The following is a 22,760-nucleotide window of genomic DNA, read 5'->3' as shown; positions in this document are numbered from 1 at the left end:
ACTGAAAACTGCAGGAATACTGCATACAAATTACCACACTTGTACTGCAGTACTGAAAACTGCAGAAATACTGCGTCCAAATTACCACACTTGTACTGCAGTACTGGAAACTGCAAGAATACTGCGTCCAAATTACCACACTTGTACTGCAGTTCTACTGTTGTTCTCTCGAACTGCACTCTGTAATACTACACATAATACATTTGCTGTACTTCCCTACATTCTTCAGAACTAGACCAATGACTGCAAACACAATTCAGGTTATTAGCAATCAGCAATTTATTGACATTCAAATGTTATAAAAAGGTTTAAAAGCTTTTAAAGACGTGCCTGGCCATTAAGACACCTGAGCATCAGCAATGCAATATTTCAAATTAAACATTCACTAGAAAATATAAAAGTCTTAAATAAACATGAAAAAAAGGGCAATATATAAATGTATAAACATTAGCTTTGTCAGTCAATTAAAATATGTAATCACAATGAATCGCATGATTTTTCATAGTTAATAAGAAAATGCTGAAATTTGCCTGAAATATGAAATATACTTCAGTCAAAATACATTTAGTTCCTACTTAAGAACGAAAAGAAAACAATATGCAACAATAAAGTTTTATTAATATTTTCCAAACAAAGACTTTCACAGTATAAAGATAGAATTGCTCTAAAATGGCACAAAGTAAAATAAAACATTCCCAAAGTCTAAGTGTGAGGTACACAATTTTAAATAAATTGTCCCCATAGGTTGCATATTCATTGTAGTGCACATTAAATCTCTTAAACACTCATCCTCCACAATATTAATAATCCGACAGGCTGTGGCTGCATTCACATGATTCGCGCCGCTTTGAACTCCACGTGAAAGGCGCAGTGTCTTGAGCCCAGTTCGAACGCTAAGGGCCCAAACATACTTCACACAAGTACGCAAACGCAGAGGCGAGCGCTTCGCCAACACATGGCCAACGCATGGTCCCGTTGTACATACATTATGTGCATTCTTGCATTACTCTGGCTTTTTACAAACCTCAGACCACAAGAGGGTGAAAGAGTTTTTTAGGTGCCACGAAACCGGATGTGGTGGAGTCAACATGTCGATAGTTGAGGAGTGTGTGCTTTTGTATTTGCTGAAAAGACAAGAGAAAAATATGTTTGTATAATTTAACATGTTCAGCAAGACTCTCCTCAAATTGCTGCTCCGCCATGACAGTTGTTGATTGAAAAAAGAAAATCCACTGTAGTGCCCCTTGTGGCAATGCTGAAAATACAGTGCATACTTGTGTTAGGTTATGAATTGCGCTCTGGCACATTTTACAATGCAACGACGTGTGAAGTTGAGCTTGCATAGCAAGATGCGTCTGCGTTTGCGTACTTGCGTGAAGTATGTTTGGGCTTTAATTGTTTTACATAGGGATGTAAGGTAATTCCAGTATTTACCAGGGCTAGTCAGTGATTTTATTGCCATCCGAATCCAAAATGTCTGTTTTTCTCCCACCACCAGCGAGAAAATTCACGGCGGTATTACCTACTGTTTTTTGACAAACACCAAGGTTGTGTGGTAATTTAATTTCCATCCATGACCTTCCATCATCCCCAATGCCACCAGCCATACTGCTCGTTCTGTACGTGATTTCCTGCAAGACAGGAATGTCAGTGTTCTGCCATGGCCAGCGAAGAGCCCGGATCTCAATCCCATTGAGCACCTCTGGGACCTGTTGGATCGGAGGGTGAGGGCTAGGGTCATTCCCCCCAGAAATGTCCGGGAACTTGCAAGTGCCTTGGTGGAAGAGTGGAGTAACATCTCACAGAAAGAACTGGCAAATCTGGTGCAGTCCATGAGGAGGAGATGCACTGCAGTACTTAATGCAGCTGGTGGCCACACCAGATACTGACCCCCTCCCCCGTTCAGGGCCACATTATTCCATTTCTGTTAGTCACATGTCTGTGAAACTTGTTCAGTTTATGTCTTAGTTGTTGAATCTTTTTATGTTCATAAAAATATTTACACATGTTAAGTTTGCTGAAAATAAAAGCAGTTGAAAGTGAGAGGATGTTTCTTTTTTTGCTGAGTTTAGTAGGTGTCTTTAACTACTTTGTATATTATGCTTATTATTTATTTTATTATTATGACAATATATTTACTGTTTACATATGTGTTATTAAATCCTACCAATAACCCAACCTCGGTAGTAGTGAATGCGAAACTTCAAGAGTTTTCACAAAACGACACGCATTGTGCACAATAAGTACATGGTACCAAATGCTTAATTTGTCTATGTTAGTACACAATAGTTAGACACCTTAATTTAAAGTGGAATTTTTTTTTTTTTTTTTTAAACAGTGTAGCTATTATGACATATTTCCCAGAATTTCACAACATCCGGGAGTGCCCATCAACACTTTACGGAACAGTCAAAATGAATAATAAATGTTTAATGCTGCTCTGGTTGCAGTTGGTCAACCGACTTTGACTGAGCAGGAGACGACGAGGTCATTAACCCTGCCATTTGCTTAACAAGCGCTAATTACAGCTGACATTTCCACAGGGCATTTCTGAGAGTCAGCTGCCTGGACACATCAACACAAACACACACAATGCAAGTGCTTTCAGGTTTTACACAATGTAGAGAAAAAACCTGACCCGCAGACACATACTCAAGCATACACAGGAAAAAATAATCAAATTAAAACAGAGTACCATTGTTTAATAGAATCCAAAAATCAAATATACAGCAAAAAAGAAGCACTGATTAAGCAGAATAATCCACTGTAATGACTAGAGGATTTTGGCATTTTTCACAGTGAGGAAAACAATGCAAAAAAAGAAAATAAAAATAATGTTAAAAAAAAAAAAAAAAAAAAAAAAAAACAGGGACAGGGACGTACCATGAAGCCGTTACAGCAAGTAATTTGCATTGCAAACTGTGAACACAATCAGGAAACTTGAGCCGCATAAACCACAGTACTGTTCTTCAACACTACATAACTACATTATCATAAAACTGCAACCCCCCCCACCCCCCCAAAATAAATATTCTTCTGATGAAACTCACCACAAGCAGACTGAATAATACAGGGAGACCAAAGGCAAATATTTGATCCTAAAATTATAGAGTACATTTTGAATAATCAGAGGAGGAGGGTGTATCTTCCAAACACAGCCCTGATGGATGGAATGGATAAATGAAGACAGAATAATGCCAAGCAGAGAGCCTTAAAAAGGACAGTGGAAAGAGTTGGTTAAGAACAAAAACATAGGAAATCCCAGGACAAGTTTTTTTTTTTTTTGGGAAGGACACAAATAACTTAAGACATAGAGGACATGTCTATAAATAGACATGCCGGCTGTATCAGCAGGGCAGATCCTTTTCCTTTTTTCTCTTAAAAAAAGGAAAAGCAAACACAAGAAAGAAACAAACAAAAGCAATAAAAAACTCTAAAATATCAAGTTGACCAATCACAGATGACTTGTTTTCTGTCTCCAAACAAAATAAGGGCAGAACAAAGCAAAAACTAAACAACTAATTTTATGAATTCATGAATAATATAAAAAAGCTTTTGTGTTCTTGTCGAGAAGCCAAAAACTTTCGCACTATAATACTCAATATTTTGTACCAAACGTAGATGAAATCATTACATTTTTTATTTTTTATTTAATGTGTACTTATGAAAACACACATAGCATGATTGCACTCACAGGAATCGGGACAATTCATTTATAGATGGATTGCAATCAGATGTGTTACAGAAATCCAGGCTTTTTAAAACCTTCAGAAAAATGAAAGATGCCCAGAACTGTTTAAAACAACATGAAATTGTTTTTGTAGCCAATTTTACTTCCATAATGTGAAGTATTTCTGGGTGAAACAAAATATTTAAGAAAAAGAATGTTGAATTTATCCATTGGGGAGTGATTGGATTGAGAAAACGTGCGTTACACAATGGTAACACCTCATTTTTAAATCTATCATTATTATTGCCACAAAATGTTTTCATTCATGTTAATCACTAGATATTAGACAGGCTGCATTACCTAAAATAGCAGCCTAAAACAATGACTAAATATCTATTTGGCTATTGGATAAAGGAATATTCCAGGTTCAGTACAAGTTAAGCTCAATCAACAGCATTTGCGGCATAATGTTGATTATCACAAAAAAATAACTTCGACTTCCATTTATTTAAAATGGAAGTGAATGAATTCTGGTTCAAAAAAATAGCCACGTGACATAAACATCATACGTATTAACTAGAGCTGTCAGAATTAACACATTAATGCATGCGATTAGGCATTTATTTTTCTTAATCGTGATTTATGCATTTACCGTTAATACAACATAAACCAGCAAAAACACTTGTTGAAAGGGCGGAACATTTGCGATGTGTCCGCTTTTCATATGGAGATCAAAGCGGTGCTTGACACTGGCATTGACGCCCTTCACAAATCATGAACGTGGCTGCATGATTGCTGTAGCAAAGGGAATAGCAACAGTCTGCCGGCTTATTAATATTGTGGAGGATGAGAGTTTACGAGATTTAATGGCCAATACAATGAATATGCAACTTATGTGGGGACTAGTTCTTTCAATTAGTCAATCTCCCATTTAGACTTTGGGAAACATTTAATGTCACTTCAATTAGTGCTATTTTAGTGCATTTCTATCTTTATACTGTGGAAGGCTTTGTTTGGAAAGCATTATTTTGCTACATATTTCTTCCTAAAAAAGGAAATAAATGCATTTTGACAAGAAGCATATACAGTCGGGGGGCCTGGGTAGCTCAGTGGTAAAATACGCTGGCTACCACCCCTGGAGTTCGCTAGCTCGCTAGTTCAAATCCCAGGGCATGCTGAGTGACTCCAGCCAGGTCTCCTAAGCAACCAAATTGGCCCAGTTGCTAGGGAGGGTAGAGTCACATGGGGTAACCTCCTCGTGGTTGCTATAATGTGGTTTGTTCTCGGGGGCGTGTGGTGAGTTGAGTGTGGTTGCCGCGGTGGATGGCGTGAAGCCTCCACATGCACTATGTCTCTGTGGCAACGCGCTCAACAAGCCACATGATAAGATGCACAGGTTGACGGTCTCAGACGTGGAAGAAACTGGGATTTGTCCTCCGTCACCCGGACTGAGGCGAATCACTACGTGACCACGAGGACTTAAAAGCACATTGGGAATTGGGCATTCCAAACTGGGAGAAAAAGAAGCATATATAGTCAGATTTCAGCACTTTCAAAATCTGCGATTAACTACGAATTACGTGAATTACTAAATTAATTCACAATTAAAAATTTTGAGTGACTGACAGCACTAGTATTAACATCATTTCTGTGTCATAAAACCACTTACTAACCTCATCTGTGTAAAGTTATATATACAAAGTTGTAATATTGGATATAACTTTACACAGATAAGTAATTGATTTTATCACACTGTATTTTAACATTTATGGATTGGCCCCATTCACTTCTATTGTAAGTGCCTTCCTGTAACAGTCATTTTTGCTGATTCTTTTTTTTTAAAAATGAGGAGCAAATCCAAATATTGTTTTTGTGGAAATCAACATTATGCCATAATTTTCCTTTTTCCCTTTTAACATTATTTTTCTCGCTCACACAGCCTAGGTGATGTCAGGTGAAAAGGAGAGTGAAGCAAGTTATTGCATTTTGAAGAAGGATTACAAAGACTGTTTTCCCCTTTGGAATAATGTCCACTGATGAACTGGGCGCAATAAAAAATAAGAACAATTTAGAAAGTAAATAGGGGAAATTCTGATTTCATGTTGATGTAAATAATGTTTAAACACATGCAAGGAGGGGCAACAGAAGTAATACAATCAACTGTGTTAGATGGAGAAAATTAGATTGTTTATAACATACAGTATATGACAAAAAAGATGCCCAGAATTGTTAAGATGTTTGATGCATACATTTACTCCTAATTAAATAGTACCCAACTTGTAGCTGTAACTAATTCAAAACTTTTACTCAACATGTACCATATCCCAAGGAGGTAAAATAAGAACCTCTCATGAATAATTACTTCCCCATATCTTCACCAGGGTCAGCGATTTCAACTCTCTAAAATAAGTCGCCCTTTAATTACCGCACTTTGAAAGGGTGACGAGAAAGCTAATTACCATCTCTGGAATGAATATCAGCTCATTAAAATATGCAAAGACAAACTTAATTTTAAACTTGATATTAGAAAAAAATACATTCCAGTTCACTTCAAAATAGAGTGCAGCACGTAAATGCTTCAAAAATGGATTGTAACAGCAAGACCATATGGTGCAGGTGGTTTCAAATGCCACTGACAGATGAAAAGACAGGGAGCTGACAAATGTACATAATTCAAGTGTTTAACATCAGCAAACTCAAAAAATCCTCCACACTGCTGAGCTAGGACAGCTCAACTGCATCTTTTTTAACTGATTCTGACACCTCTCTCTAATAAATACACTCCATTTGCTTCAATAATTAAAGCAGAAGGACACTTATTTAATTTATTATTCAGATTATCCTTGCAGGGTTTTGGTCCTTGCTGACTGCCAAGTTATAAGAGATGATTAGATATTTTAATGAAAATATTTTCTTTTGATAGCTAAGAAATCATCTCGCATTACGCACCAATTTATAAAGATCACGCTTGTACTTTGGAATGGAATTATGCGGAAGATTCAGATGAACTTTTACAATTAATCACCAATCAAATTGTATCAGCTGGAGTTAATAAATGCACCGAGAGGTGAAATATAGGTTCAAAGGGAAGGGGAAGATAATCAGATCATCTACATCTGATTAGCATAAACATCTGCATAAATCAGTTGCCCTGGGAGATTGAATGGACGTGCGCATGGTAGATGTCTTTTCACAGTGATCCAAGACTACATTTACTGTTTCTCCAAAAGTATTTAGGATTACAATTTGGGTTTGGGCCAAAATAAGCTGCTCAGGGCATTTTTGTCAGGTATCCTCTGCCCTTGTTTTAGTACAACACAGTGAAATAAACAATAGCATTCAGTCTATCATATTAAGTCAGTAGGTTTCCATTTTTTTAACACAGTTGAGCATGACTCCAGTCCTTTGGTCTCATATGGTGACCTCATATCAGACTGATTCACACTTAAGGGTGAATCTCATGAAACCTGTCAAGAACATGTCTAGGTAATATTTCACGCCAAAATATATAATTATGTAATTATTATATATACTAAATATATTATTTGCCTATTTTTTTTTATGTTTTGTACTGTGGCACTATGAAAATTAAGCACATTTTACCAATTCTATTGACCTATTTTAGTATTATTTACATCTATTATAAATACTGTAAAAAGAATTGATAAAATGTGCTTAATTGTGTGTGTGTGTATATATATATATATATATATATATATATATATATATATATATATATATATATATATATATATATATATATATATATATATATATATATATATATATATATATATATACATATATATATATACGCGCACACACACACACACACACACACACACATACATATTTATATACACTGGCAGCCAAAAGTTTGGAATAATGTACAGATTTTGCTGTTTCAGAATGAAATTGGTACTTTAATTCCCCAAAGTGGCATTCAACTGATCACAAAGTATAGTCAGGACATTAATGATGTAAAAAAACAGCACCATCACTATTTGAAAAAAGTAGATTTTTGATCAAATCTAGACAGGCCCCATTTCCAGCAGCCATCATTCCAACACCTTATCCTTGAGTAATCATGCTAAATTGCTAATTTGGTCCTAGAAAATTACTTGCCATTATATCAAACACAGTTGAAAGCTATTTGGTTCGTTAAATAAGGCTTCACATTGTCTTTGTGTTTGTTTCTGAGTTGCCACAGTATGCAATAAACTGGCATGTCTTAAGGTCAATATTAGGTCAAAAATGGCAAAAAGAAACAGTTTACTCTAGAAACTCATCAGTCAATCATTGTTTTGAGGAATGAAGGCTATACAATGCTTGAAATTGCCAAAAAACTGAAGATTTCATACAAAGGTGTACACTACAGTCTTCAAAGACAAAGGACAACTGGCTCTAACAAGGACAGAAAGAGATGTGGAAGGCCAGATGTACAACTCAACAAGAGGATAAGTACATCAGAGTCTCTAGTTTGAGAAATAGATGCCTCACGTGTCCTCAGCTGACAGCTTCATTGAATTCTACCCGCTCAACACCAGTTTCATGTACAACAGTAAAGAGAAGACTCAGGGGTGCAGGCCTTATAGGAAGAATTGCAAAGAAAAAGCCACTTTTGAAACAGAAAAACAAAAAGAAAAGGTTAGAGTGGGCAAAGAAACACAGATATTGAACAACAGATGATTGGAAAAGAGTGTTATGGATCTTAACCCCATTGAGCTTTTGTGGGATCAGCTAGACTGTAAGGTGCGTGAGAAGTGCCCGACAAGACAGCCACATCTATGGCAAGTGCTACAGGAAGTGTGGGGTGAAATGTCACCTGAGTATCTGGACAAACTGACAGCTAGAATGCCAAGGATCTGCAAAGCTGTCATTGCTGCACGTGGAGGATTTTTTTGATGAGAACAATTTGAAGTAGTTTAAGAAGTCCTGATTTTTTTTTTTTTCAAATTGTAATAGTAATTTTTCATGTTATTAATGTCCTTACTATACATTGTGATCAGTTGAATGCCACTTTGGTGAATAAAAGTAAGATTCCTTCCATAAGAGCAAAATCTGTACATTATTCCAAACTTTTGGCCGCCAGTGTATATGATTTGTGTGAATTGCATTTGTAATACATTTTTGAATATTTGAAAAGATGTGGACTTTTTTCACTTAACTAATGTCTCAATGGAAAAAAATCATAATGGTCATAAACAAGGCAATTTTCTTCAAGCAAGAATCTCTTATGTCTTTCTTTTGATTTTGGGATGATGTGTTACCTGGATCATGTTTTCGTGAGATTCACCCATAAACCAATACTCATATTTCACCACAGTTTGATTCAGCCATCTGCGCTGAAACATCACGTCAGTAGTTGTCAAGCACTTAAGGTAAAACTCTAAAAGAACCACTTTCTAAGAAATAATTGTGCAAGAGGTTCATATACATATAACACCACTTTAAAAGTTTAGGTTCTCATTTTAGATTGTTAAATTCACATTGTTTTGATTATAATAAACAAAAAAAAACAACAAAAAAAAGAAATCCAAAACACATCGCTCAAGCAGTTGTGTATTGATTCTTCGAATTGGTCAGACAGTAACGCTCGGCTGCGTCTCTTGAGAAGTGACCTTTAAGGCTGCCATAGCTTAATGTATTGCAGAGATTCAATAATACAGTCTCTGAGTGATTACAGGCGGGAATCGACCCGTGTACCTGCTGTGGTACAATCAATGTTGCAATGAGCGAAGAGGCCAAGGAGATGACATTATGGTGTAATAACGGCAAATGTGAGAAATCAAAAAGCATGGGTTGTTCCACCACATCAGAGGTAAAAAAAAGAAAAAAAGAAAAAAAGAAAGAGAAATATAAGGGGAAACTCTTCGGAATAAACAAGTTAGCAGTAGTTTTGAAGGACCTTTCTGTTTTTAGTTTGATACTTTTATGCGTTACTATAAAAGCTCTCTTTTCCTTGCCATCTCATTGTCAGTTATTTTCCCCAAATAATCGGACTTTAAATGAAACTCTCAGCAGAGATTATTTTTAGTTTAAAATATCCATTTTGTTCTTGGTTGTTTACTTTGTCTTGTCCTTGATCATGAATTGTAACAAACGATGACAAATTTTTGACATCATTAGAGAAAATTGGTGACCTGTCTTCGTCGTGTCAGATTAAACCGAGCAAAGAAGTGGTGTTTTGACTTATCCAAATCATAGTCATAGTTTGTGGAGTCAGGGTGAGGTCCAGTTACGGTTCTCATCTCTTGTAGTGGCTTGGAGCATCAGCAAACATGTATTTGAGTCTGTAGGCCTCAGCCAGCAGCAAACCCACCTCTTCATTGCCCCAGTGGATTGTGGGAAGGTTCTGCAGGAGCATCAGCAAGCTCTGAAATGACAAACATATTTCAAAATGAAGGATATCTGGAAGATCACTTTGTGATTTGAGGCAACATCCACACTAATGCAGTACATTTTGGGTTGAAAATGCATGGACTTTGCTATGATCTCTAGTTTTCAAATTAAAATGTATTAGTGTGGATGGGGCCTTACTGACTTATTATCGTTAACAGAAACTAAACCAAACTGATAAAAAAGAACTGGAAAAATGTAAACTAAACCAAAATAGATTTTATCACTCTAAAACTACCTACATGCATTTTAGTTATAGATACACAGTATATGATGTGAAATCTTTTCACCCTGCTTTTATATAACATAAAAATACCATGAGTGACTTTTAGACCACTTTCAAATTAATACGTTTTAGTTTAAAAATGCATTGATTTTGTTACATTTACAGCTCTCATCCACTAGTTTACAAATGAAAGTTTTAAAATGAAAATGTATTAGTGTGGATGTGGCCTTTGTCTAATAATTTTAGAGTTCTATGCAGCATTATTATGCTTAATGGAAACTGATATAAAAACTAGCATAACTGGACAAATTTAAACTAAACCAAAATAGACCTTCATGACTTCAAAACTAACTAAATTTATTTTAATTTTAGTTATTGATCATACAGTTGAAGTCAGAAGTTTACATACACCTTAGCCAAATACATTTAAACTCAGTTTTTCACAATTCCTGACATTTAATCGTAGAAAACATTCCCTGTCTTAGGTCAGTTAGGATCACTACTTTATTTTATTTATGTGAAATGTAAGAATAATAGTAGAGAGAATTATTTATTTCAGCTTTTATTTCTTTCATCACATTTCCAGTGGGTCAGATAATTAGTTAGTATTTGGTAGCATTGGCTTTAAATTGTTTAACTTGGGTAAAATGTTTTGGGTAGCCTTCCACAAGCTTCTTAAAATAAGTTGCTGGAATTTTGGCCCGTTCCTTCAGACAGAACTGGTGTAACTGAGTCAGGTTTGTAGGCCTCCTTGCTCGCACACGCTTTTTCAGTTCTGCCCACACCTTTTCTATCGGATTGAGGTCAGGGCTTTGTGATGGCTACTCCAATACATTGACTTTGTTGTCCTTAAGCCATTTTGCCACAGCTTTTGAGGTATGCTTGCGGTCATTGTCCATTTGGAAGACCCAGTGTACCTGTGACCGAGTTTTAATTCGTGGCTGATGTTTTGAGATGTTGCTTCAATATATCCACATAAATTTCCTTCCTCATGATGCCATCTATTTTGTGAAGTGCACCAGTCCCTCCTGCAGTAAAGCACCCCCACAACATGATGCTGCCACCCACATGCTTCACGGTTGGGATGGTGTTCTTTGGCTTGCAATTCTCACCCTTTTTCCTCCAAACTTAACAGTGATCATTATGGCCAAAAAGCAACATTTTTGTTTCATCAGACTAGAGGAAATTTCTCCAAAAAGTAAGATCTTTGTCCCCATGTGCACTTGCAAACTGTAGTCTGGCTTTTTTATGGCGGTTTTGGAGCAGTGGCTTCTTCCTTGCTGAGCAGCCTTTCAGGTTATGTCGATATAGGACTCATTTTACTGTGGATATAGATACTTGTCTACCTGTTTCCTACAGCATCTTCACAAGGTCCTTTGCTGTTGTTCTGGGATTGATTTGCACTTTCTGCATCAAACTACGTTCATCTCTAGGAGACAGAATGCGTATCCTTCCTGAGCGGTATGATGGCTGTGTGGTCCCATGGTGTTTATACTTGCATACTATTGTTTGTACAGATGAACGTGGTAACTTCAGGCATTTGGAAATTGCTCCCAAGGATGAACCAGACTTGTGGAGGTCCACAATTTTTTTTCTGAGGTCTTGGCTGATTTCTTTTGATTTTCCCATGATGTCAAGCAGAGGCACTGAGTTTGAAGGTAGGCCTTAAAATACATCTAGAGGTACACCTCCAATTCAGTACACTTCCTATCAGAAGCTAATTGGCTAATATTCCAAGCTGCTTAAAGGCACAGTTAACTTAGTGTATGTAAACTTCTGACCCACTGGAATTGTGATATAGTCAAATAAAAGTGAAACAATCTGTCTGTAAACAATTGTTGGAAAAATTACTCATGTCATGCACAAAGTAGATGTCCTAAACAACTTGCCAAAACTAGAGTTTGCCAATATGAAATCTGTGGAGTGGTTAAAAAAATGAGTTTTAATGCCTAAGTGTATGCAGACTTCTGACTTCAACTGTATATTTTACAATTTTAAACCATATCACCCCACCTTTATTAAACATAGAAATACCATTAGATAGTGATAACACCAATTGGCACTGAGAAATGTAACTGTTAAATATTTAAATTTTGCGCATAAGCAACTCTAAAATGCTGAAACTACAATAAAAAACTAAATAAACTGAAAAACTAAAACAGTTACAGATTAAAAACTGAATACACTAAAATTGATAATAAATTATAAAGGACAAACTGAAAGTAAATTAGAAATAAAAACTAAATAACCCTGAGAAGCTGCAGGTAGCAGCTTACCACCTCAGAAAACACTGTTTCCTGGCAATTATCTGTTCTTTGAAAAGCATTTTACTGTTCTCACTTAAAAATTCTTGTAATCATGGCATGATTACAATGTTAGTATAATGTGATTCATGATTGGCACCACTCTAGGGTCTATATAAGAGGGGGTTTTATGAAAGAGCTTGTGATGTGTGTGTGGGCTGTTACCACCTACAGCTGCTGTAAGTGCACAGTACCAGACCTATCGTAATCAGCTTCACTCTGCGTGAGATCAGATCTTAGGTTCTTTGGAATCTCTGGAATTTGGTGCAGAATCATGTGAGCTAAAAATCAATGATTTTCAAGTTGCTAACCAGAGCGCCTATTGATGTTCTTACAAAAATGGCACCCCATATACATTACATGCATATACAACAGCCTACATATACAGAATTATATTCTCAATTACATCAATATATACAGATATATACACACATACACACACACACACACACACACACCGATCAGCCACAATATTTAAACCACCTGCCTAATATTGTGTAGGTCCCCCTCGTGCCACCAAAACAACCCAACCCACATCTCAGATAAGCATTCTGAGATTATATTCTTCTCACCACAGTTATACAGAGTGGTTATTTGAGTTACCGTAGACTTTGTCAGTTCAAACCAGTCTGGCCATTCCGTTGACCTCTCTCATCAACAAGGCATTTCCATCCACAGAACTGCCGCTCACTGGATGTTTTTTGTTTTTGGCACCATTCGGAGTAAATTCTAGAGATTGTTGTGTGTGAAAATCCCAAGAGATCAGCAGTTACAGAAATACTCAAACCAGCCCATCTGGCACCAACAACCATGCCACGGTCCAAATCACTGAGATCACATTTTTTCCCCATTCTGATGGTTGATGTGAACATTAACTGAAGCTCCAGACCCATATCTGCATGATTTTATGCACTGCACTGCTGCCACACGATTGGCTGATTAGATAATTGCATGGAAGTTTGTTGGTGCAGACAGGCTGGTTTGAGTATTTCTGTAACTGCTGATCTCCTGAGATTTTCACACACAACAGTTTCCAGAATATATATATATATTCAATTCTTAACAATTCTTAATTTTTTTCTCTACTCTCTCTCACTTTCTTCTCTTCTTGTAATTCTCTGAGCAAATTTGAAACTTTTGTATTGCAGCACTTATTATTATTGCCTCCTTAGAGTTAATCATTTATAAAGTTACTGTTTCCTAACAAACGCACTACTCTGCCACTTACAGGTTCTTTTGGCAGCCCAGAAAAGGACTACTGTCAATGGTCACACAAACTGAGCTGAAAATGCCCCCCAAATTTTGTTTGTAGGGTTGAAACACCAGTTTCCTACAGATTATTGGAGATTTGGGCATCTATAAATTTCCACCAGAATCATTGGATCGGGAAAAACTCAGGATTTGAAATAAATCATGATATTTCACAGATCACAGTCATTGTTTTCACGTCTGCTCTATTAGATCCATTTGACCCGCAGCTGTTGAGGTAGATTTGAACTTTTTACCAAGAAATTGCACAAACTCCTAACGCAAACGACTGTTATTAATTTCTAAAGTGCCAAATATGATCTAATGATGATCTTAAATGGACAAAACCCAAGGAAGATCTAATGGGACTCAGTCTACACCATTGCAGAACACAGGCTACTGTTTGTGAAAGGATATGTGAATAAACAATGCCATACTGCTACAATGATGTATTTACATTTATTTTGACTGTTAAATCGAAAACGGCTGTTATTAAGTTTGAACATGGAATATGATATCGAAGTCAAATATTATTATTTACTGTATTTGGGTTAATAATTTAAGCAGTAAAGATGCATTTTGTATGTCTGTTGGTAGTTTTTATTTTTATATGCCACATTTCTCAGGCTTTAGAACTGTGTTAAATGTGTGAGGATGTGTATTCATCAATATGTTGCATGTATTGAATTGTTAAAACTGTTTTTTTTTTGATAATTCAGAAAGAACCTACAATTTCTTAACTGTAAACCACAGACATCCCTTTACAATAACTGTTATTAACATTAACAAACATTATAACATTATATAATGCTAAAAGTTATAAAAACTGCAGCACTGCCCATATCCACCATTGCTGCTCAAAAGAACACTGAAGTGCAGTTGCCTGCAGTGTAACGTCATAGCAGTTTCATCTATGTTGTATTCCTCATTTGTAAATCGCTTTAGATAAAAGTGTCTGCTAAATGAATAAATGTAAATGGCTGAGTAGTTTTGTTGCTATGAGGTTGCTGGGGTGCTCACTGCCAAGTGGTCCACGTTAAAAGACCCCACCTTCAAGTCTATATTATGGTTTAGTACCTAGATATGGTAAGTCTATGGGTTCCCCCCATTTTCGTCCTCTATGATAAAATCGTAAGTCTGACAGTTTACAAATGTATTAGCCCATCTCTTCTCAAAAATTCACATGATTTGAGGTATTATTCGCATCCATAGCAAAAATGGTGTTGGATGAGTGTGATGTTTAGTAAGCTAATTAGTAAGTATAAAAGTTAGTAAAGCTAAAAGTTAGTTCGTAAACCTAAAAAGTAATTACAAATGGTTTGTAAGCGATTTTATCACACTAAAATCCTGTTAACATACATTTTGTTTATGTTTTGTGGCTATACTTTTGAAACAGTGAGTATTTTAACGTTTACAGATTGACCTCATTTACATTGTAACATTTTACATTGTAAGTTACTCACTGTAACCCAGACTTTTCCTTTATTTTTTTAAAGAAAAAGAAGTCTTAATTATTTTTTTATGGTAATATACTTTATGCCACAAATGCTGTCGATTGAACTTAACTTGTATTAACACCAGAATATTATATAAACGCTAGGTATTTGTTCAAATTGCTAACCCTATGTATGAGAAATAGTAATACTGATGCTTTCCTAAGATAAGTATAGCTTAGGAAAGCATCGATATTACATTGATATTATAACAATAGCTTAACATGTCTGAAATATCCCCTGCATGCAAAATACACCATCAATGGTACTAATGTTAATAAGAAGTACAACGGAGGACTGCAGCGACATCAACAAAATGTCTTTGATGTTTGCCGAGAAACTCAATGTATTGAAACTACCAGCAATGCATTTTGAAATAAAAAGAAATATTTTTCTAGGCAAATTTTAGCAAATTCGAAATTTGTGATTAATTGCACTAATGGGAAAAAACAAACAAACATTGATCTTATCGTGCATCCATTTGTCTCGTAAGTTATTTTCCAAGTTCCGAGACCGGAACTGACAAATGGAACGCCCCCCGATGTTGGAATTCCTACTCGGAAAGTCGGACGAACTCAGAGGACCCCAAGTTCAGAAAGCAAGATGGCTACAAAGAGCATTGACTGTAGTATTTTTTTTTTTAGCACTTTTGTCTTTTTTGTGTCCAATTTAATAAGTCATATACACAATACTGTATTACCGTTGCCTATAGGCATGTTGCTACGATCCTGTTATGCGCGAATTACCGCGTAATGTGTTGTTTATAAACTGGTACAGCTAAACTAAAATTGGCTAGGTCACTGCTGCTACAAGAACAATGGTAAATGTTGCTACAACAACACTGCCTAATGTTACAAACCGTAAAACCATTTCCTCATAAACCCCGTTAGGCAAATTTATATTGCAAATATATATCTGTACTTCAATAGGGCATTGCCCTTTGTTTACACCACTGGTTCGATTAAAACGTGGTTAACATGTTTTGATACAATCAAATACGCGGAAACATTAACATACCTTCTCCGCTTTCTGTCATCTTCCTCAAAGTCTCTTAGGTGAAGGGCATACTTATTTTGTAGCTCTCTGTACTCCAAAAGAGCTAGTGCAACAATTACTTTCCTGGAGGCGTCCATCTTTTTTTCTGACTTGTAATGTTGTGTGTAATGGAACACATCCAACTCTGATTTCTTGTTTTTTTTAACGGATATGACGTCAATCCGAGTCCTGAGCTCCGACTTCCGAAACAAATGGAACGCAGCATGAATGCAGTGACAGCCCTAGTATAAACACATGCCCCAATTATCCATCAAAACACTCCATGCCAAACCTGACGATGAGGCAAATAATAAATGAGAGAATTAGAGATGGAGTCGAGCCGTAAAGATCCTTCGAAAGACAGAGTGGGAGAAGGAAGAGAATAGGGGGTGAATAACAGAACATTCTTGTTTGGCGGGCGCTGAGGTGTGGTGAATCCACTAGCCTGTGAAATTCAGTTACAGCAGAGGCTGCTTCACTGGAGGGCCAATTATTCTGATAGTCCCCGAGTAAGTGAATGCCTGGCCGCTTTTCAGTGGTGCATGCATGTGTGGAAAGCATCCAGCACACATGCAGACGATCACATGTAGCTCACACATGCATATTCAGACACAAAGCTCAGCGACCGTGATGCACAAAACACACAGGGACATGTCAGTACCTGAAAGTCCACCATGGAGAGGATCTCTTTGCGCCATTTGATGAGGAAGGCCGCGCACACGTAGAGGTGGAAATGGGAGAATCCTTCTGACTCTGCCTAAAGATGTAAAGAACAGAGTTGAAAACATACGCTAGAATATGTAATTATGTACGTAGTTACTTAGCACAGTGTTTCTCAACCAGTTTTTCTTAAGGACCCAGATTTTACATGGACATAAAGTGGCGCCCAGCATTGTACCAAAATTGTTTATCATATAAACAAAACAAAACAAAAAAACTCCATAAAACATTGAAATGTACAGATAGTAGTATGAAATGCATAGGCTCTGCATATGCAAAATTATTAGTATGACATAGTCTAAAACAGAAAAAATTACAATTTTGGTTTCTAAATGCCTTCATGCTGTCATGGCAGCCAACAAATTGAGTTAGACAACAAACTATCCTCACAACCTGTCCATGTTTCTGCCTAATTTGGCAAGTTTCTACCAAGCAACAGATACAGTAGTGTGAATGGAGTCACTGCCTTTAACATTAGAAACAACAGATATGGGAAGCATTTTATAAAAAAATTATTTAAAAAGAGGATAAACCGATCATGCCATCCTAAAAATATATGATTATATGGTTAGTTCCATGTTAATGATTGCACACAGCATTGTTTTTTCCCTGCTGTCCACAACCATACCATAACAGAATAACCACTCGCACTCAAAAAAATATTTTAGCCTATTTTTCAGATTTACACATTTTAATTTCATAACAAAATTCCATCAAATTCAAATGTGTAATTGTTTTTTCAAAATGTAATAAATAAAAATTAATATACAGAAGTGTCCATTGTAGAAAGGGTGTTACATTGACGGAATGATCGTGATTCAAACTACAACCGTCACATTCCAACTGTCGAACCGTAAAATGTAAACAAACCCACACAAGAAGCTGTTATCCATCCATCCACCCAACCATCCATCCATCTATCTATCTGATGTTCTTTTGGTCTGTCTGTCTGTCTGACTCTTGGACTAGCACATCCTTCAAACTTCAAGCTTTTAAAACTATTGAAAACTTTTAGGCAAGGCTTTTTAATGGCCAACATAAAAACTTGTAGTCTAGTTGGCACTTATGTGCCTTTATTAGTTAGTTAGTTAGTTAAATATTTTGAGGATGGGCAGGGAATGGTATCAGTACATGTCACCCCGAATTTGAACCTGCATTTTTGTAGGAGCAATGCTTGTGTGCTACCGCATCACCACGGCTCTGCAAAAACAAAACTGTTTACTTCAATCATGAGTAATTAGTGTTTTAAGATGACACATTATTCACTAAATTATTCAGCTAGCTCCGAGTTGAGCGCCTACACACTGAGCTCCTAATGTACTTTTACCATCTATGTAATTTAAAGGATTGGGAATCAGGTCATGTTAGTTATTCCCAACGTATCTAAATAAGACGCCACACATTCTGCCTCTCTGCTCCTCCTGCATCCTCTCTACTTGTGTTGTGTACAATGTGGTACATTCAGCCACTTGAAGCAGTGAGTGGTTATAAATAGGTTTGTTTACTTTCTGTTGGTCCCTCATGAAGGAAATCAACGTACAAGTGACAAACCATCTTTAAAAGAACAGTTCAGGCTGTTTCTTACCAAAATCGTATGCCTTCAGAACACTTGGAATATGATGCACAAAAAGTAAAGACGAAAAAACGCAAGGAAAGAAAAAATAAAGAAGAAAAACAAAGGAAGTAAAGAACGAAGGAAGGGAGGACAAATAAATGAAAGAAAAATGTAACACCCTGTCTACACCGCACGCGGGCGGCGCATCGTGTTGCGTCAAAAGTAGAACTATATTATAATCATTGATGCTGTCCACACTGGAAGCGTCTGTTGCGGCGCGTCCGCCACGCCGACAGTAAACTGGCGTCCCATTCCATTTTGCGCTGCACACACTGGCGCTACTACTGCCAACAACACAAATAAATGGTTTAGAATGTTCATGTCCACGCGTCCAGTGTAGACAGCATTATGACATACCTCTATACAGTCTGGGTATTATGAATAACATCGTCCAATGTGCATTTCCAGTTTAATTGTATCCGACTCTATTATGTTATAAATATAGTAGACATGTGTTTATATAACTGACATGTCAGAATAAATGAGCAAAGACAATTTAATTTTGCCTCTGGTACTTAAACAGCAGTATCATCTTTACAAGATTTATAAATAGCAACACAATTTTCGCCGGCTTTTGCCACATCCCACAGCGCAGCACATTAGATATATGGAATTTTGGTCACAAACATGGTGGGGTGGTCATACAGTGATGTCACATGAACCAGGTCAATAGAATATACAACCATTTACATGCATGTGAAATGTGATAGCGCCTTCTGGTGGCCAGTTTTTTTTAATTATATGTCCAGACCTCTCCTATGGTTTTTACAGAGCGTTTGTTGACTATCCTGCACTTTCAAATAAAGAAATATTGTCAGCACATAATTGTTTGGTGCTGCTCTTTGTAAAAATAAAGTCATCACTTTCAATGTTGTTTGGTGACATGCACATGTTCTAACAGAAATGGAGAATGCTTATTGATAGCACAAGGTATTTACAACAGTTGTATGGTAAATAATTATTAGGTTGTTTTATGTGTTGCATGGAGGTTGAGAAAATGTTTGTGGAAAACGTTAAGCATATTTGACAACAGCGGAAAGCTCTGCTTGCATGAGGTAAAGATATGTCAGAGAATTTCAATGCATGATAGGTTAAAAAGTATTACCCCAAAAGGCAGTATGGATTTAGGAAATGGTTATTGCAAGAACCTGAGATTACAGAGAAAAGCGTAGTGTATATTGACTAACATCAGTAGGGGAGTTGAACAAGCCAGAAATGGAGGGTGCTAGGAGTACTAAGGATACGTTTGAAAGTATAAATGTAAACGTGAATGCAGAAAGAGTATGTGTTGTGAAAAATATTGACTCTTCAGGAAGGTTTAGTATTTTTAGTTCAATTTAAGGTAATGTGACCTTAACAGCCGACAAGACTATGCATATAATCTCAGAAATCATATGAAAACGGGGTGAAAAGGAATAGAAATAATTAAGTGGCAAATAGGGGTCTTATATACTTATCTAGACAAGAGTATCTGCAGTGCAGTTCACAGTCTATGTAGTTCAGGGCATGAGCAGCATAAAGGACTGTTGAGTGTGAATTTTTGTGTGGCATGTCAATGGTAAGGGGTTACAATTTTATCAGAAAAAGAAAAAACCTGCAGGTAGCATGCAGTGTGGCCATCAACACCAAGCTCAGGAGTCAGGCAAGTGATTGACACCTATGGTTCTTGAGGAAAAGTTGTTCAGAATGATGAGATCTTTCATATGATATAACTGTGTGAAACACAGCAGAACATACAACCATTCACACACATGTAAAACATGATAGCACAAAAATTCATAAGTGTTATAGCGCCAACTATTGTCCGATTTCCATAAAATTTTGCATGCTTCTTCACAATGATATATGCATACTAAATTTGATGAAAATAGGACTTTTCATTTAGGAGTAATTGGCTTTTGAGTAATCATGGCCACACCCATATGTTTAAATTACCCTAATAATAAGTTACACTTCTTTTGATAATTATTGATCTAGGCAGTAAAACATACTTCCTGTACAAGTTTTGTTGATGTTGCATAAAAAATCTAGGACTAGTTCATAAAAATAATTTTGCTTGACACCAATGGTCCTTGAGGCAAAGTTGTTTAGAAAGTGGAGAGCTATAATATGATATGTCTAACGTGTGTCTATGTGACACACCTCCTAATATTCAGGGATTTACACGCATGTAAAATGTGATAGCGCCTCCCAGTGGCCATTTTTTTTAACATTTGCACAGACTTCTAGGACCAAGAGTCAAATATGCCCACTGCGTTTCATTCCGATCGGCCTTTTCTGACCTTGTCTAAAAGCTACTGAAAGTTGATTGGTCGATGGCGGCCATGTTTTTCAATATATGCAACTGTCCTTGTAGACATTGATGGCACCTTGGACAAAGACACTGCATGCAAAATTAAAGGTCGATTGGACAAATGGCTCCTTAGACATTTTTAGGTTTTTCGTTTTTATAGTGCCACCAAATGGCCAAGGTACGCAATTCTTTTCATGTGTCCTCAGAATGACCCCATACATAAGTTTCCGGAGTTTTGTGAAAATATCTCATACCCTTCAAGAGATATAGGCATTGGTGTAAAAGTTGGCAATCATGCTTCGTACGTTTTTTGTACCGTTGCAATGATAGATCTAAAGTTCAAACTTTTTTTTTTATAATTATTGATATTGGGACACAAAAGAATCTTTCTGCACTGGTTTGCTTCCAATCGGTTGAATGGCCTAAGACTAGTTCGCAAAAGTACGTTTTGTGAAAAATCACAAAGTGCTAAATAAATTTCATGGTGGAAATGAAATCAGAGATATTTTGTTCAGCTTGAGCCAATGATTCAAATTATATAAGGCACTTGAATGACATACAGTTTGGGAGTTATGGCCCAAAACACATTTGCCTTTGCTACAGCGCCACCTATAGGCCAATCGCTGCGAGAACATGCACATGCATAGCCAGGTGGAATACTACCATTCCCCAAAGTTTCATGTCTCTAGGCCTTACAGTTTGGTCTGCATGATCAGTTTTATGGCAGAAGAATAATACAAATCTGAGCAATTAAAATAGGGTTTCAGTACTTCGTGCTTGAACCACTAATAACAAAAACAAAGGAATAAAGGAACGAAGGAAGGACGGTAAGATAGAACAAAAGAAATGATGGAAGGAAGGAAAACAAAGAATGAAAGAAAGATAAAAGAAAAACAAAATAACAAAAGGAAGGACGGACGGTAAGAAATAACAAAAGAAAGAAATGATGGATGGAAGGAAGAAACAAAAGAACAACAGAAGAAAGGAAGTCAGGCAAGGCAGTAAGAAAGATTGAAAGGGGGGCCGGGGTAGCTCAGCGAGCAACGATCCTGACGAGTCGTGAGTTCGAATCCAGGGTGTGCTGAGTGACTCCAGCCAGGCCTCCAAAGCAATGAAATTGGCCCAGTTGAAAGGGAGGGTAGTCACATCTCCTCGTGATTGCGATATCCACAGTTTTCCTGAGCAACCACTAGGTGGCGCCATGATGATTCTAATTGCCTGTTTTGTATTTCTGGTCTTGATACGCCAAGTAAAAACTGCCAAAACGAGCGATCCAGAGAACAACAACAACAACCATTTAAGTGTTACTTGCTGTAAAAATGAATTTCAGGCTCAGTTTGTACCATTGTTGGCTGTGGACAACTCAGAATAATTAATGATATCAACGTAACTTATCTCTGACCATCGCTTCATGTCATCAACACATTCAGGTGAGGCACTGTCTATAAAAAAAAAAAAAAAAATATCGGTCATCTCGACTCTGCAAAGTATCGGTATGTTTTTTTAACAATTTTTACAAATGTAATACCTTAAACATTACCCGCTAAGAGTATACGCAGATGCAGGTGATAACACTAGAGACCGGAAATTGAAAACAGTCGAATCGTGGAACACTTCCGCGTTCAGGAAAAAGGTGGATTGTGGTTGTCGCTCTCAAGGTGAGCAACTCCTCCACCATGAAGACATAGTGAGCATTGTTAATTGGGCATGCCAAATTTGGGAGAAAAGGGTGTGTGTATGTATATATGTATATATATA

General features: G+C 36.8%; 1 protein-coding gene across 3 annotated transcripts in view; it reads right to left on the bottom strand.

Moving 5' to 3' along the window:
- Positions 1-262: 262 nt before the first annotated feature.
- Positions 263-22,760, bottom strand: part of LOC127415039 (TBC1 domain family member 22B-like) — a 103,324-nt gene continuing 80,826 nt past the window's right edge. For 2 of the 3 annotated variants that reach the window (XM_051653518.1, XM_051653519.1), the window contains 3 exons: positions 17,036-17,131; positions 9,993-10,046; positions 263-1,124 (listed from right to left, as the gene is read on the bottom strand). In XM_051653518.1, the coding sequence (XP_051509478.1) occupies positions 1,026-1,124; positions 9,993-10,046; positions 17,036-17,131 (249 nt within the window). In that variant the 3' untranslated portion in view covers positions 263-1,025. Of the gene's footprint in view, positions 1,125-7,540; positions 10,047-17,035; positions 17,132-22,760 lie in introns of those variants that run through there. The other variant, XM_051653520.1, reaches the window with a different exon arrangement.

The sequence above is a fragment of the Myxocyprinus asiaticus genome, chromosome 24 (genome assembly GCF_019703515.2).
Source record: "Myxocyprinus asiaticus isolate MX2 ecotype Aquarium Trade chromosome 24, UBuf_Myxa_2, whole genome shotgun sequence".
NCBI classification, from domain to species: domain Eukaryota; kingdom Metazoa; phylum Chordata; class Actinopteri; order Cypriniformes; family Catostomidae; genus Myxocyprinus; species Myxocyprinus asiaticus.
This window is presented reverse-complemented; position numbering and strand designations above follow the sequence as displayed.